Genomic DNA, 16,910 nt, shown 5'->3' with positions numbered 1-16,910 from the left:
AATGTGAAGGGCAATCTAAATAATGAATGGAGGACAGAAGTCACAAACATAAATGCTATTGTGCTCCAGAGTTTATTCTGTTTCTTCACTGCTCTGGAGATCTCAGCATGGTGGCCCATGGACATTCGGTCTATATCACTGATAGCACTTCTGGCACTTACTTCCCCATTTCCCCTTGCCTGGACACCCAGATTACCTCCAATTCCTTGCCCATAAATGTGTTGTCATCAACATTCTTAAATGTTACTCTGTGATTGTTTAGTCTCATAAGCCTTAGCAATAGTAATTATAATTATCAAGGAAAAATTTAAGTGAGAAATTCTCCTTGTAACAAAATAGATGGACTATGACCTTTACTATCTAAGATAGGAAGTAAGAGTAAAGAAAAAGTCAAAATTGTACACCTGAAACCTATGTAATTTTAGTAACCAGTGTCACCCCAATAAACTCAATGAAAAAGTTTTTAAAAAGGAAGATAATAGAAGAATTTTCAATATACATGTGTGTCTGGAGAGTATAAGACAGGAAAGGGTATGGGAGAAAGTGCCTGAATTATAGGAATACCCATTTTTCTTTTTATATTTCTGAGGTATGGGTAGTGGGAAGTAAGGAAAATGAAAGATTGGCAAGATCCATGGTTGACTTCTGAAACTGATTTCTTAACTAAAGTATAAACCCTGTTTTATTTTATTATACACTTGGCTCACCTACATCATTGGGTATCACAACTCACTCATACAGCAGTGACAGCCTTTCCTTTTCTCTTGCAACTAAGTATGTCAACAGCCAAGACTCCTACTTCTGCTCTGGGAACCCAGGACCTACTGGGCTTCCTTCCCCACTCTAGCAATGATTGGCCTCATGATATAATGTTCATGTCCTGATTTCTGAGTTTAGGAACATATTCAGTCTCCTCAAAAAGGGACATCTACTGTGCTAAATATGAGGCAAATTAACACAACTAAAATATAATCATTACTTCCTCTGCATATCCATTTACACTTTGATTGAAAAGGAGCAGTGATTGCTCTTCTGAGCAAATTTCAGTAGTTTGATGAATTTGAGCAAGTTGAGAGTCCTGTGGGATGCTGGTGTTTGGCTTAAGGTTTAGTAGTGACCAAAGCATTTCACACTTATTTTTCTTGCTTCCACAATTCCTCTTGCATTTATTGTGATTTTTCAAATAACAAGGAGAAAGTATGATTTAGAGAGCAAAGCCATTTACAGACGAGGAAAATAAGATTAGTCAAATTGTTGAGGTTATAACATCTACCCTCCTGTCAAAAGTAGAATAGAGATGCCCCTCATTTCCCTTAGTCTTCGCTTTGGTTAATAGTTCGCATTCCCAGTGTTCATGCGGTGTCTCTCAAGTACGATGATGTGAAACTTTTTTGTAGATCCCCCTGGCAGGTACTCTCTTACCCGATTTTACTTGGGTTGGTCTTGAAAGTATTTCATATTGATATCTCCCTCTTTGTCACCTGATTCAAATCTCAGTGCAAGCAGAAGGAAAAAAGTAGGGGAATAGATGTATCCTCATCACTGAAATGACACATTCTGGGGTGAGAAGCTCACTTGTGTACATAAAAGTGCATCAAAGAGCAGTAAAACTTTGGGTGAATCTTAGAATATTTCTGGGCTCCCGTTTACTCATTTGTACAATGAAAATATCAGTGAGATGTGTTTTTCAGATGGTGTGCCATAAATTGGGAATGTCTTGCATTGAGAGAGAGAGAGAGAGAGAGAGAGAGAGAACCAAAAATAAGTGAATAAAATAGTTCTTCTAAGTTGGGACTTTCTGGCCAGCTTCACAGAGGTAGTAGAACTGAAGGTAGGAGGTCTAGAGAAATGTTTTTCGCTAATTAGAATGAGGGTTTTTATGTTATTTAGAATGCTTCCAACTACATATAAGACATGAGATGACATACAACTCAGCTTGGCTTAAATACAGGAGTGGGCAGAGGTAGGTTTTCAGTTTTGAGCACGTGAAACACAGAGTTTATTCTTGTATTATTTACTAATTACTATATTATTTATTTGTATTACAACTGTAAATCTACTTTTGCCCACCTCTGTATTAAGGGAATCTCAAGATCTCATATAACAAGAATTCCCAAGGTAAGATGGCTTCAGGATTAACCTCATGCTAGAGCATCAACAAGGACCCACGGTTATTTTGTCTCTACTGTCTGCCCTCCTAATCCTAGCTTACCTCATGGTTGCAGGGAAGCTGTTGCAGTTGATGACATTAAATGCAGACATGACCATACCCAGAAGAATAGGCACTGATTTTTCCCATGAATTTATTTTTAAGAACAAGGATACATTTCCTAGAGGTCCCCAGCAGAGTTCCCTTCATGTTTCATTTGCCAGAATTAAGATGTGTGCCCAGGCCTAACCCAATCATTGGCAGACAATGAGAACACCAAGTTGGGCTTTGGCCAGTCAGGATTGATGCCCAGAGCTGGGAATGCAGCCCTTCTTTTCTGGGTTCCTTGGAGGAGGTGTGAACACTTTTGTAAAACCAGAGCCCTGCCATGAGGCAGAACTGGGGAAGGGTTGTGAGCAGAGCAAGCAGTTAGTGTGGCTGCAGTGCACACAAAGATAGGGAGGTGGAAATGCTGCACAAACTTGACACAGAGAGTACTAACACGAACAGGATGGGATCAGCAGGTACATACACCAAATTGAGAATTTTTAGAAGTAATTGTTGAAAATATAGACGGTAGAAAGGAACAAATAAAAGAACTTATCTTTGGCAAACAAAGATATATTATTGGCTATATTATTATTTATTTTTTATACCAGGAAAATTGGGCTAATTTCAAGGGATTTTGGCATAGTTTCTATTTTGTCTAGAATTAACTAATTTTTTAATATCTCCTAAAATTTCCTCTAGTTTTTTTTTCAGACTTGCTCTAAACATCTAACATATTGCCAGCATTCTTATTGTTCCTTTACTATTGATCATTTCTTTCATGCATAATTGGTTAATTTCTGATTATTGGGCAAAGGGCTCTTACAACCCTAAGAAGAAGAAAGGAAGAGATGAAATGACAGACTCAGAGGTATAGGCCAATAAAAATACACAGAAATAGACAAAAAGGAAAGTTCAGCCTTGGCCAGAGAAAAGGACCTTCTCTTCAAAATCAGAAAAATCTCAAGGTCAATAAGTACAGAAATATTTATATTAATATGTTAAGCTAATATTTATTGAGTATTTATGCTGTGCCATGCACTATTACCAAACACTTTTCATGTATAAACTCATTCATTCCCCACAATGACCCTGCAAATCAGGTAGAGCATCTTCATCTATCATACAGGAGTAAGAACTGAAGCATGGAACAGTTCAATAACATTTCCAAGACCACACAAATAGTTAAGTGCTGGGTCCAAGATTCAAACTCCAGCAGCTGGCTCAGATGCCACTCTCTTTCCATTACTGCCTCTTTAGGAGAGGGGGCAGATCAGACTAAAATTTTCTTGCAAATCAATAATAAAAATAACAAAATCACTAAGTACTTAATAAATAAATGTCTGGCATTGTGCTAAACACTTTCAAACACTGGTATGTTAACTCTTCAGAACAATCATGCAAAGTATTATTCTTCCCATTTTATAGGTAGAGAAACTGAGGCTTAGAGAGATTAAACAATTATGAACAAAATCACATAGTGCATGGCAGAGCCAAGATTCAAATTCAGATCTGACTCCAAAGTCAATACACTTAATTATGCAACAATGGAAATTGATGAACTTTCAGGAGAGGATCTGAATTATAATTCAAAGACTAGAAGAATAGACAAGCATGAAAGGCCAGTCACTGTGACAGTTGCTTTTACATCATTATTTCAGTTTATCTCAGTTATTAACCTTTTGTTAAGGATTAGATCTCACTTCTGAAAATTTTGGATCAAATTAGGTATTATTCTTGTCTAGGAAAAATGAGACTTAGTGACTCTTAAAAATCAATACAATTACTTTTAAAAAGAGGCCTAGGATGATTGAGTCAGAGGCCTACATCCAAGTTTCCACTCTGAAAATAAAAAGCAATACATTATTGGTCAAGTTGTTTACTTTCTGGGCTCAGTTTTTTCATCTAGAAAGTGACACAGATTGGCCTGAATGATATTCTAAAAAAGATCAACTTCTTGGCGATTCCTGGAATGTATGGTTCAAGGGGAAAGCAATTCCTGGCTTCTGGTGGTTCGCAAATGCAAAATCACTCAGCTCACAGAGTGAGACACCATTAAAGGAACTTTTCATTATCTCCCTTTTATTTTTACTCACATGCCCACTTTCCCACTTGGAGTCCTACTCACCAGCTGGCACTGGGGTGGCACACTCCTCCCAAGAGAAGCAGGGTGTCATTTAAATCAGGCTATTCAGTCCTGACCAGTGTGGCTCCGTTGATTGAGCATCGTCCAATGCTGGTTCAATTCCCGGTCAGAGCACATGCCCAGGTTGGACTCCATCCCTGGTCGGGGTGTGTGCAGGAGGCAGCCGATCAATGTTTCTCCCTCTCTTTCCTTCTCCCTCCCTCTCTACAAAAGAATAAAATCATATTTTTATAAATAAACAAACATTTTTATAAATAAATAAATAGATCAGACTGTCCACTGGCACTGTTTTCCAGACTTTTCGCTTTCCCCTTGCTCGTATCTGACCCCCATTCGCCTTCCTTGATTGTTCCTCCCCAGTTTCCTCTGTAGATTCAGGCATTCAGCAAGTACTTATGTGCTCACAGGGTGTGTCTAACAAAGGCTCTTCCTTTCCTGTTTGTTTCTTTTAATCAATGAACAAAATAAACAAACAAATTGAAAGGGACTCATAGACGACACAGAGAGCAAACTGGTGGTTGCCAGAAGGGAGGGGGTTTGAGGGACTGAGTGAAAGAGGTGAAGGGATTAGGAATTACAAATTGGTAGTTGCAGAATAGTTCTGGGATGTAAAGTACAGCATAGGGAATATAGTCAATAATATTGTAATAACTATGTATGGTGCCAAGTGGGCACTAGAAATATCAGGGGGACCACTTTGTAAAGTATATGAGTGTCTAACCACTATGCTGTACACCTGAAACCAATACAAAAGAACATTGAAAGTAAGTTATAATTGCAAAAGAAAAAAACGCAATAAAAGTCATGTTTAAACATGTATTCAATCTATGGGTCCTCAGGACTCTTCCCTGTTTTCCAACCCAGAAGGTCTATGGTGAGGCTTTGAGAATCCTTTTGTTTTGTTTTCACAAATGCAATAGTGTTCTTATTACCAGGCCATTTTTGGAAAGACTGATGTAAAGCATATAGAAAAAAATCAGGCATTGTGAATATGATGCCAGGAGGTTTAATATTATAAAACCTTAAGAAGCTTATAATCTATTTGGGGAAACTGGATCCATGTATGTAAAACAATGGTTGTCAATACAAGGTGGGATAAATAAGTGCTACATGAGCGCATCGGGTGATGTAAGTGCACAAGAGCAGAATAAGTTTAGGAAGAAGCAGCTCTGGGCAGGCTCAGAAGACTTGGATTATGCCGCTGAAGACACAAAGGATCTGAGCACGTGTGGAGAGCGTGGAGAGGGGAGTGGCGTGGAATGGCAAGAATGTCAGAGAACAGGGAGTCCAACTGGAGCAAAGGAAATGCAGAACAGAAGTTGATGAGATCAAACCAATCTTGTCGGAATGGGGAGCCATTCAAGGTGTCTGAGCTGAAGAAGCCACTGATGAAACAATGTTTTTAGCTGGTGAATTGGTTTATGACGTTCACAGAGGCTCAGAGGTTCTCACCTGAGGCCTTGTTGAACTAAAACTGTTGGGCCCCACCAGGGAAGTTTCTAGTCCAGGAGATCTGGGAAGAAGCTGTGGAGAATCTGCATTTCTAACCAGTTCCCAATTGATGCTGATACTGCTGGCCCAGGAACCATACGTTGAGAGCCATTGCTGGACATGATGAATGGAACACAACAGAGTGAGGTGGGGATGGCTGAGGGCCTCGGCGATGGTTTAAAAACAGGAGTGAAAGAATAGGCAGGAATCATGAAAGCAACTGCTGTGCAGTTGGAATATGTATGGGAAAAGAAGAAAAAAAAGGGAGACAAAGTTAGAGTTCAAATCTGTAGGGGACTGAAATGGCAAAAAGGGAAAAAAGGAGCATGCCGCATGTAGAGCCATCTTAATTATAGGAAGGCCAAAATCTCAGTCTTCATCCTTATGAGTTGCTGCCTGAGTTGAACCATTCTTGCTTTGTTCCACATTGCCTCTAGTACTAGAAGGCCAAGCAGTGAGGACAAGCTGGTGAGGACCAATGAATGCAGAGATTTACAGCAGTTCGAGGAAAGTGCTCTAAGCACTCGCCGGGCAGATTGGGTAAGTAGTGATGCACAATGTCTTCCAACCTGACCTGACCCATTTAGCAAGCTTGTCCCTGGCTGAGCCCCGTAGCTTTTTCAAGTCAGTCATTTCTACAGACTGACACCCAAACCAGAAATTCCTGCTTAAAAAACTGGAACCAGTTTTGTCCCTGGCACTCTGCACACAGCTGGAGGCACTGAACCTTGACTCACTAGGCCTCCAGCTGCCAAGCTTCTGGGATAGGCAGCGCCCTCAGTACTTCTCCCCCTTACCACCAGAGGGCGCCTTCCAGACCTCTGAAGAATTTGGGCCAGTAAGAGAGTGTGGAAGGGGAGTCTCCAGCCTGGGATGGGGAGAATATCTGGTTATGACAGTCAGACCTTGGGAAATCCCTGCCAGAGAAAGGAGCCAGCAGAGACAGCAACAGAGTGGGGAAGGACAGCACTCCTTGCATCCCACCCTCACTGGCCTCCCGAAGCTGTGGGCATGCACAGGCGCAATGCTTGTCCCTCCTGTCTTGTCAACACTTCCATGCATTTGCTCTACCATGCATGGTATCAGCAAGAACTAGAAAGTCAATGCCAGGCCATCTGGGCTAGAGCCAAGAATATGAAACTTCCCCCTCATAACAGGAAGAGAAGAAACAGAAATAAGCACCTGGAGGGCAGGGGCTTCCATTTACTTCCTTTACTTGAACACAGAAATACTTCTGGGACCATGTATCATGTTATGCCTCTGTACAAAGGCAAAGCCCTCATTCTATATGTAACGCTCCCTGTCAGTCAAGAGCATGTCTGGAAAAGGTCTGCCTCTGTGAACACCCTCCATTCCTAAAATCCCAGTGCTGCAAGCTAGGTCACTTAAAATGGTGATGCCCGTAACAGACATCTCGTTTTGGCCAGCACTCTATGGGCTACATCAGTCTGCTGGGCTAGCAGTTTGTTAATATGCTAATATTGTTTCTCTGTAAGAAATACTTCATAATGCTCTCTTTCCAGCAAAAAATAAGCACTTTGTATTCATGTATTCAAGTGCTAACTATAAACTAGACATTATATTAGGCACTGGGAACAGTGAACAAAACCCTTAAAAAGGTTTCCATTCTGGCAAATGGTAGTAAAACAAAGTATAGGGACTGTTATAAGGATAAATCATATAAAAATAAACCAAAGGAGAGTATGGAGTACAGGGAGTAGTGGGAATATGATTTTAAATATGCTAAGGAAGGCCTCATTAAGAAAATGACATTTGAACAAACACAAGATGAGGAAACAAGCCTAATGACTATTCGGAAAAAAGATTCTAGAAGAGGGAATGGTAAACCCAAGGGCCATAAGGCAGGAGTGTGCCTAACATGTGCAAGAGATGGCAGCATTCAGCAGGAAAGGCCCATCGGCAGGGACTTGAGCATTTAATCTCCATCTGATGAGACTCAGTTGGAAGGCATTGAGCAGAGGAGCAAAGTGCTTCTGAGATTCTTCTCCAGGGTAAAGCCATCTAGTCCACCATTGCTCCATGAACAATTATTACCCATATACTTTTTTAAAAGAGGATATTATATCCTTGGACTAAGTGGAGACTCTGCAACAGAGTTTGAGCTGGATCCTCTGTTCCACATAATTGAATGCCAACTGTGTTCCTGCCTCACTTCATTCTTGCAGTGAGAATGCAAACAACCATCTACCATCTCCTACTCCTTACCTCACCTGTGCCTACTGGGACCTTTCTGACCTAATTGTCAAATATGCTAATTTAACGTATTTCTAATAACATAGCATGCAAAATAACTCCATATATATATATGTGTGTGTGTATATATATAGAGAGAGATATATATATATGCCTCTACAAACATTGTAACACAAAAAACATTATGTATTACTTTATTAGCAACTAATTAATGTAATTACTAATACATTTTCCTCTTCAATACAATACAGGTTCTTTGTAGAGGTCAAAGTGGAAAAGTTGAGCCAAAAGGAAGAAAAGAAACAGGAAGGGAGAACAACCATCGAGAGCATCCCACGGTTTTAACTATTTTAGGAAAGTAGCATTAAAAACCACTAAAATGGCATGGCAAGAAAAAAAAGCATATGTACTTTTATTCTCTCTCCTCAGTATTCCTAGGGGGCCTGAACTGTAGGGCTAGAACCCTGATTGAAGCAATGTTAAGAAAGCAGTGTCTTCTTTCAAATTTTAATCAGTGCTGTTCACCTTATGCTTTGAGCTCTCTTCTCTAGACACAAGAGCATTACATAAAAACCATGTACCTTATTTAACCAATGAATTGTGAGAAGAGTGTTACTCTCAAACAGTAATTTTAAGTGATGGTGTATAATTTATCACGCTTCCCCTTTCTGTCTGCCAGGACAAGCAGATAGTGGGGTACCAGGTAGCCTGGATTAAAGAGTGAGGTCAACCCAGAGCAGCTGTACTTCGCCCTCCCCCATACACATTAGTGAGAAATAGTATTTGGTTGTTTAAAGCTTTAGATGTCTTTTAGGCTTGCTTGTTACTATGGCTGGAGTCTGGGAAAGAAGAAATAAAACTCTTGTATGCAGATAACATAAATATATATGTAGAAAATCCAACAGAATTTACAAAATTCTCCCATAATCCAATTTTTATTAAGAATTTTGTGTCAGACCAATACATTTGCTTGAAGAAAATAATTTGACAACTTTAACATTTTAGTGTCATTTTATACTACAAAGCTTTATTTACACAGATCTTCAGAATATATTTCAGTTGTCCAACCATTGTTCCAAGTGTGAAATGATATCAAATAGGTTAGATTTATAGAAAAGCATAACACAGAAAACAATTCTATAATTAAATATATAGTGCTACTAGTGGTTATTATCTTTTGTTTTCTTTTGAAAATAATCCACTGAATTTTTCTGTCAATAACATTTCACACTGAAGCTGTCTTCAAGAGCAGATTTCCACAGAATCAAAAATATGACAGTCCAATGTACTGTGCAGGTGATATTTGACAGTTTCTGAGTAGCTGCAAATCATTGCTTTTCCCCCTTTTTTTCAAAAGTCTTGGATGATGAAGAGGAATCATGACTTTGATCACTACTATAGTGCTCATACAAAGTCTGAAATTAAAAACACAAATCTGTTTTATAACTTAAAAGTCAACATTATCAGACTAATAGAGACAACTCATCTTTTTAATATGTAATAAATTTCTCTCTTATTCTTATAATTAGGAAATTATTTTACAAATGGTTGGAAATAATTAAGAATTTTAACACCTAGCTTGGCCTAAATATCAGCTATGAGATGCAGCTCAATTTCTCTATATGAGAAGTGAACCATACTATTAATAAGCATATTTGTGCATCTTCAAGGCCATCTTGATCTTACTTTTTCTCAATTAAAGACAGTCTTAGATAAATTCCTATATTTTAAAATACACTCAACAGGAAATATACTTTCCAATAATATTTAAACTAATAAACAGGAGACATTTAAAAAATCATATAAATTATCTTAAATATAATTAGCTATGTTAAAATCTATTATTTTTTAAAAGGGTTTAAGGCCAAGCCAACATCTAATTTATGAAGATGGTATCTTTACCATCAAGGAACACATAACCTTTTTGATAAAGGTAACTAATCCACCTCAATTTCATTTATAGAAGGCTTTAGACAACACAATGGTAGAAATTTAATATGGAGATATGAAATATAGAACAAAATTACAAAACAAACTTTGTCTAATGTTAATTTCTAAAGCCACTGATTAAGCCATCAGCACTTAAGAAAATTTAAGAAAAAATTTACCTTATATCATACAAATGCAAAGTAGTGAGTAAATAGTTAATTCCTCCAGTAATGTGTCCAACTTCTTAACATCTTTGATTGGCTTTACCATAGCCTAGAGCAAAAAGCTCCCATAATTGTATAATAATGTTATAATTGAAATATGTAATTAGTAATTGCTTGGTAACTAAACAAGTTGGTCAATAAGCACACATAAGGTTCTAGAAATGATCAGGTGTTTGATGGCAGTGAGATAAAAAATGATGGTATAGATATAAACAGGCCTTGGGAAACGAAAGGTTTGAGACATTTTTTTTGAGAAATGCACTGACTGCTACATGCATCTTCACATAAGTCATTATATGTGACAAATACTGTGATTATTCTAAGATTATTTAAGAAAAACATTGGGTAGAAGAAATGAATTCAAAAGCTGTTAAGAATTGTATTGGTTTAAGACAAATTCCTCATTAAATTTATTCCAGTTGAGACTTGACAACAATCATTTGATTGCACTTTATATGACAATCCACTTTCAGTTATGCTATCTACACAATAAGAATGTAAACCAAATAAATCTATACGTCAAAACCACATGTTAAGTATCTAAATATAGATAAATACTATTTCATAGTTGATCTGATGATTGGACTTTTATTTGAATTACCCATTTAAGTACTTAACGCACTAAACTATATAAAACAATTAACATTAATGTAGATAGAAAATAGAAATATTTACTTTAGCAGCTTTCAAAATAGAATTAGGAGAATTCAGACTAACAAGTTGGCCCAGAACATGTTTCATTTCTTCAGAGGCTTTCTTATGGCTACCTGTAAAAACATATAATTGATAATACACTGGTACCAATAAGAAAAATATAACTTCATATATAAACACATTTGTTAAATAGTATAATAACTGGCATTCTTGTAATTTATCACTGATCATAGCCCCTTACCTAAGATAAGTAAAAATATATGCCAGCAAGTAAAGAAAGGCGATTTCATTTATTTTAGTATTTAGCTTAAAAAAAGAAGTTTTCTTGCCCTGGCCCGTCTGGCTCAGATGGTTGGAGTTTCGTTCAGTACACAGAGAGGATGCGGGTTTGATTCCTGGTCAGGGCACATATCCAGGCTATGGGTTCAACCCCATTTGGGGCAGGAGGAGGTAACTGATTGATGTTTCTCTCTCATAGTGATGTTTTTTTCCTCTCTCGCTCTCCCTCTCCCTTCCTCTCTCTAAAATCAATAAAAACATATCCTTGAGTGAGGATTAGAAAGAAAAAAAAAAGAATCAGGTAATACATTGATTTTTAAAGAAGTACCTGGATGAGTTTGAATATCAACATATGGATGCGCCAGAAGCTCAGCAATGGATATCCTCTTTTTAGGGTCCCTTATTAAACAACACTATAAAATAGATTATTATTATTTTTTTAAACAAAGCAAGTTCTCTTACATAATATTGATAAAATATTTTTTTTCAGATTGAATCGTATTGCAGAGGTTGCTTTCGAGATAGCCTACTCAGAAATGAGATTATTTCACATCACATTTTGCAAAATCCCCAAGTATTTATTTTAAAACTAACACCCTCAAAGTGAACATAACATGCCTTATAAAGCAAATTCAGTCAGCAATTTCTTTCAATGGACCAGTTATAACTAAGTCACTTAGATAATTCCAATAATTTTAGGAAACAATTAAGTCCAGTTGACCATTGAACAGCATGGGTTTCAACTGTGTGGTCCACTTTTTCAATAAAAACTATAAATGTATGTTATTCCTTGATTTTCTTAATAACATTTTCTTTTCTCTAGCTTACTTTATTGTAAGAATACAGCATATAATACATATAGCATACAAAACATGTCAACCAACACTTTATGTTATCATTAAGGCTTCTGGTCAACAGTAGGCTATTACTTGTTACATTTTTGGGAAGTCAAAACTTATATGCAATTTTTGACTAGGGGGGATGGGCACTCCTAACCTCCAGGTTGTTTAGGGTTAACTATATATAATATATTGTTCTTCTATATCCATATATTATTAACGTTACCTTTAACACATCTTGAAGATCTTTCTCTGGAATATCAGGAAATTCGATTTCATGATTAGGGTCAATTATGGCATGTAATTTAGAAATCTGATTAATTATATGCTGAAATGGTGTTTTCCCATAAGTCATATAGTACAAAATGCATCCCAAAGACCAAACATCACTTTTGGGGCTTATCTAAGTAAAGAAACAAACAAACAAAACAAAAGAAAACAACAGAAATAAGTTGCCATTATTCTAATATAAAATTAAATGTAGAATATTATACTCACACATATATATCCGAATGCTCAAAATCATAACTAAAACTAAATTGAAGTTTAAGTACTATATTTTGTTTACATGACAAAACAGGTTTTTCTAGTTTTAATTATAATTGGTTATTTTACCAAGAGATGAGCTCCACTTCAAATCTTTCAACAAACTCATAATTAAAATATTTCAACTAAAACAAAATACTACAATCTTGTCAGTTTATGAAAATACAAAACTAAAAAATTTAACTGCTAAATTTAAATTTACTTGTTTTTCCCAAAGTTATTGAGTTGTAATAAATTATTTATAATACATTTTTATATAAACTTATAATATGTATAGATTTTTAAAAGGTTATTTAAGTTGAGCTATCTTAAACTCAAGACAAACTATAGAGCCACGCTGAGCTGAGCTTGAATCACTAGCTGGTAATTCTATGCATCTCTGTTTCCTCACTTCTTAAAATAGAAAGTATAAAAGTACCCTGTTGGGCATTAAACAATATAGCTATGAGATATGAATAAGCATATAGAATAGTTTCTGGTTATAAGTACTTAATAAATATTACTTATTAAATGTTCTTTGTATTAAATATCTCATTAGAAATAATGTGATATTATAACATAATTATCCTTTTGACATTACTAAAAATATAAATAACAATCTATACTAATAATAAACATATATGTAAATTGACTGTCCCTCTGCGACACCCAAGCCAATCAGGAGTATGCAAATTGACCCGACAAAGATGATGGGCCTGTTAGCAGTGTGCACGCGCACAGGTGCCGAGTGGCCGGGGACAGGGTGGGATGCCTGCCCACTCCGAGCCTGTGGGCAGCGTGCACACACGCCGGCATCGAGCAGCCGGGGTCCCAGGGACACCACTGGAGTGTCTGGTTCTGTCAGCCTGGCCTCGGGGGGCAGCTGAAGTTCCCAGTCCTTTTGGTTTCTGCAGCCCCTGGACCGGAAGTGGAAACCAAGAGTGCAGGGAGCACCCAGAATTCTGGGAATTGTAGTTCTGGTGGCAGCCCCTGGACTGGAAGCAGAAGCCCAGAGTGCAGGGAGCACCAGAAATGCTGGGAATCGTAGTTCTGGTGGCAGATGGATCTCCTAGACCCGTGGTTGGCAAACTGCGGCTCGCAAGCCACATGTGGCTCTTTGGCCCCTTGAGTGCGGCTCTTCCACAAAATACCACGTGAGGGCATGAACGTACAGTGCAATTGAAAGTTCATGGCCCATGCGCAGAAGTCGGTATTTTGTGGAAGAGCCACATTCAAGGGGCCAAAGAGCTGCATGTGGCTCGCGAGCCGCAGTTTGCCGAGCCGTAGTTTGCCGACCACTGTCCTAGACAGTAGAGCAAAGTGAGCCTGGAGCAAGCTACTGTTGCGGGTCAGGGATGGAGGGAAAGCAAAGGTGAGAGACATAAGTCAGAGTGTTGAGGAAAAATTAAAAGGAAGATATCCTGAAACTTCTAGGAAATCTCTACCAATGGAGCAAAGAAAAAAAAAAAGACCTCTGTTATTCTGTGAGCACAAAACCAAACTGGGCTGGGGTCTCAGACAATTCGCTCATATGATTGCAAAGACAGACAGAAACTCCCGAATTGGAGAGGGCTCCCCTGAAGGCTCCCAGATTGGAGAGGGTGCAGGTCAGGCTGAGGGACCCACCCCCCTTGCACGAATTTCATGCACCGGGCCCCTAGTGGATATAATAAATGAGAATGGATAAATTCCTCTTTTAAAAATATATACTCAAATATACATGAAAACAAAATATAATCATGCTCTCCACAAGATTGATCTAAACCAAATGACACAGAAAGATGAAAGGAAAAATGGCTAAAGCAGACTGCAATGTTAATATTAGAATAAGAGAACATGGCAAAATGTCTTTAACAGAAGAAACACTTTCTATAGTCATAAAAAGCACAATCAACTAAGAAGACATGATAGTTATGAACTTCTATGCAGTGAAACCACATTTAATAGAACCAAATTAAGCAGAAACTATTAAATTATTTTGGGGAGGGGCAGAGATATTAATATGCCTTTCAGAAGATGACAGATAAAACAGACCACATTATCTGAATAAACATTCAGAAAACTAAGTATTAACTAAAAAATAACCTTCTTTTCCTCTAACCACCTGGAAATTAAGTCAACTTCTAACTTAATTACAGATTTAAAAGGAAATCAGATAATGGGAAAATGGGAGTGGCAGCATAGTTTTGCAGTCTCTCCAAATCCCCAGCTAAGGTGGACAAAGTAGCAGCAAAACCATGAACATAGAAACTATTTATAACAAAACCTGGTGAAAAACTATACCCAGGAATGCCAGAATATAAGTGAATGGAGACAAACCACCAACAGCCACAAGTCCTGCACAGCAATATACCTGAGATCTTAAAACAGAAGCCTCCATATAGACAACAGATGTTCACTGGAAAGCAATGTGAGACAGAGCTAGATTGGGAGGAGTTTTGAGCTCTTCAATAGCAGGAATAAACTCACATGTTGGGATAAAAATTTATCTTCTTTACAGAATCACTAAGGCCATTGGAAAACAGCAGGTGATTCAACTGAATTGATATTTACCAATATATATCAAAGCACTGGGTTGACAACTGAAAAATTCTGAATTTTGAATGTAATTCAAAATAAATTTTATTCTAAAGTAAAAAAGAATAAAATAATTTTAAAACTAAAATTACAAATTTTAGGAATTAATGAAAATAAGAAACACCAGAGCAAAACCTATAAATAGAAGCAAAAGTAAAACTCAGTGAAATTCAGTTTTAATATTTTAATTATAAGCAAGAATACTAAGATTAAATGAGCAATTATTTAAATCCAGAAGCTAGAAAAAAATAAACCTAAAGGGATACAAATAAAGATCAAAGTAGAAATTAGAGAGTACATGAGAAAAGTATTAATAAATGAAATCAAGACCTGTTTCTTTAAAGATATTTAGAAGCCACAATTTTTTTTTGGGGGGGGGGGGGGAAGGAAAATATAGTTTAGAAAATAAAAAAGCACATTTATTGATCAATTATTTTGAACTGGACAATGTACTTACTAAGTGTTTTATATTCTTTCTCATTTAATTCTCAATTATTTTTAAAACAGGTACTGTTTGTAAGCCTAAGTTATAGATGAAGAAACAAGGCAAACTGAGTCGCAAAGACAGTTACTGAAGAGGCAGGTCTATGACTTGAACGCAGTCCCTGGACAACAGTGTGAGCTTCCATCCAGTTGGTTACGCTGTCACGGAGAGCAGGTTAGCTTGGCAGCAGAGGCACTGTGGCAGGCGACATGGGCCCAACAAAGGGCACTAGTGAGCGAGCACAAAGCTCCCTGAGGCGGTCAAATAAGATAAGTGGGAAAGTAGCCAGTGGCAGGCCAGGAAAAATCATATACTAGAGTTGTATTTGAAAATGTAGAATTGACAAATGAATAATTGGTTAAGAAATAAAATGTAAGCATCAAAGAGGAAACAACAAAGATTTCAAAGGTTATCAATTCAATGTTATTTAAGGTGTCCAAAGCAGTGCTAATTTAGTCTTTATTTTTTTTCTTTAATGTTAAAACTTAAAAATACCCTAAGTGCATTTCTTGCAGGAGCACAATGTGTGGCATCACTGTATTAAAAGCACAATATTAAAGAACAATCTCAAATCAATAAAGAAGGGTGAAATTAAATTCCATGACAACCTAGTTAAAAAGGCAAGGTCTCTGCAAAGGCCTAAAAAGTTTTAGAACTTAAACAAATTGCCGGGAGCCGGTTCATGCTTGCTGTTTCAAGGGACCTGGCATATACGGCATACTGTTCTTAATATGTTTGCTCACCTTCTTGGCACTATGTGTTTTAACCAAGGTCTCTGAGAAAGGTTGTTTCCCCAGGTAGGGTTTTCCCCTGAAGTTAGGGAGGGAATAAAACCTCTTAACTAAGTGCCAGGCGGGTAATTAATCACTTTAACTACGAACAATCATGCTTAAGCTACATAATCTTTACCCCCTGGAATGGAGATAAGAAACGCCCTAACCTTTGGAATAGAGATTGATAGGATTGGAATCAACTGGTATAAATACAGATGTAACAAGACAGAACTTAGAAGACAGAACCTACACAGAACCTAGAGACAGAAGAACTTCGCTGGAGAGAACATGGCAAAAGATCCTGGACTGAACCTGACTACAGAAATTGGCAAGAGAACCTGACTAGAACCTGGTGACTGAACCTGGCTGGAGAACCTGGACAGAACCTGGCTGGAGAACCTAGCGAGGGAACATGGCTACAGAACCTGGCTGGAGAACCTGGAGAACCTAGCAAGAGAACATGGACACAGAACCTGGCTGGAGATCCTAACCAGAACTTCGCTGGAGATCCAGACCAGAACTTGGCTGGAGATCCTGGCTAGAGATCCTGGCTAGGCTGCTGATCAACTGAACGCTGT

General features: G+C 37.6%; 1 protein-coding gene across 1 annotated transcript in view; it reads right to left on the bottom strand.

Moving 5' to 3' along the window:
* Positions 1–8,958: 8,958 nt before the first annotated feature.
* The window catches only part of TTK (TTK protein kinase), a gene marked incomplete at its 5' end in the record, with an annotated part of 41,225 nt that continues 33,273 nt past the window's right edge, over positions 8,959–16,910 (bottom strand). Inside the window, 4 exons of the mRNA XM_081093694.1 lie at positions 8,959–9,463; positions 10,877–10,968; positions 11,463–11,547; positions 12,200–12,376. Coding sequence (XP_080949820.1) covers positions 9,377–9,463; positions 10,877–10,968; positions 11,463–11,547; positions 12,200–12,376 — 441 coding nt within the window. The 3' untranslated portion in view covers positions 8,959–9,376. The remainder of the gene's footprint in view (positions 9,464–10,876; positions 10,969–11,462; positions 11,548–12,199; positions 12,377–16,910) is intronic.

Source organism: Myotis nattereri, assembly GCF_964212035.1.
Source record: "Myotis nattereri genome assembly, chromosome: 6".
Taxonomy (NCBI): Eukaryota; Metazoa; Chordata; class Mammalia; order Chiroptera; family Vespertilionidae; genus Myotis; species Myotis nattereri.
The sequence above is the reverse complement of the archived record's forward strand: the minus strand, read 5'-3'. Positions and strand labels throughout refer to the sequence as shown.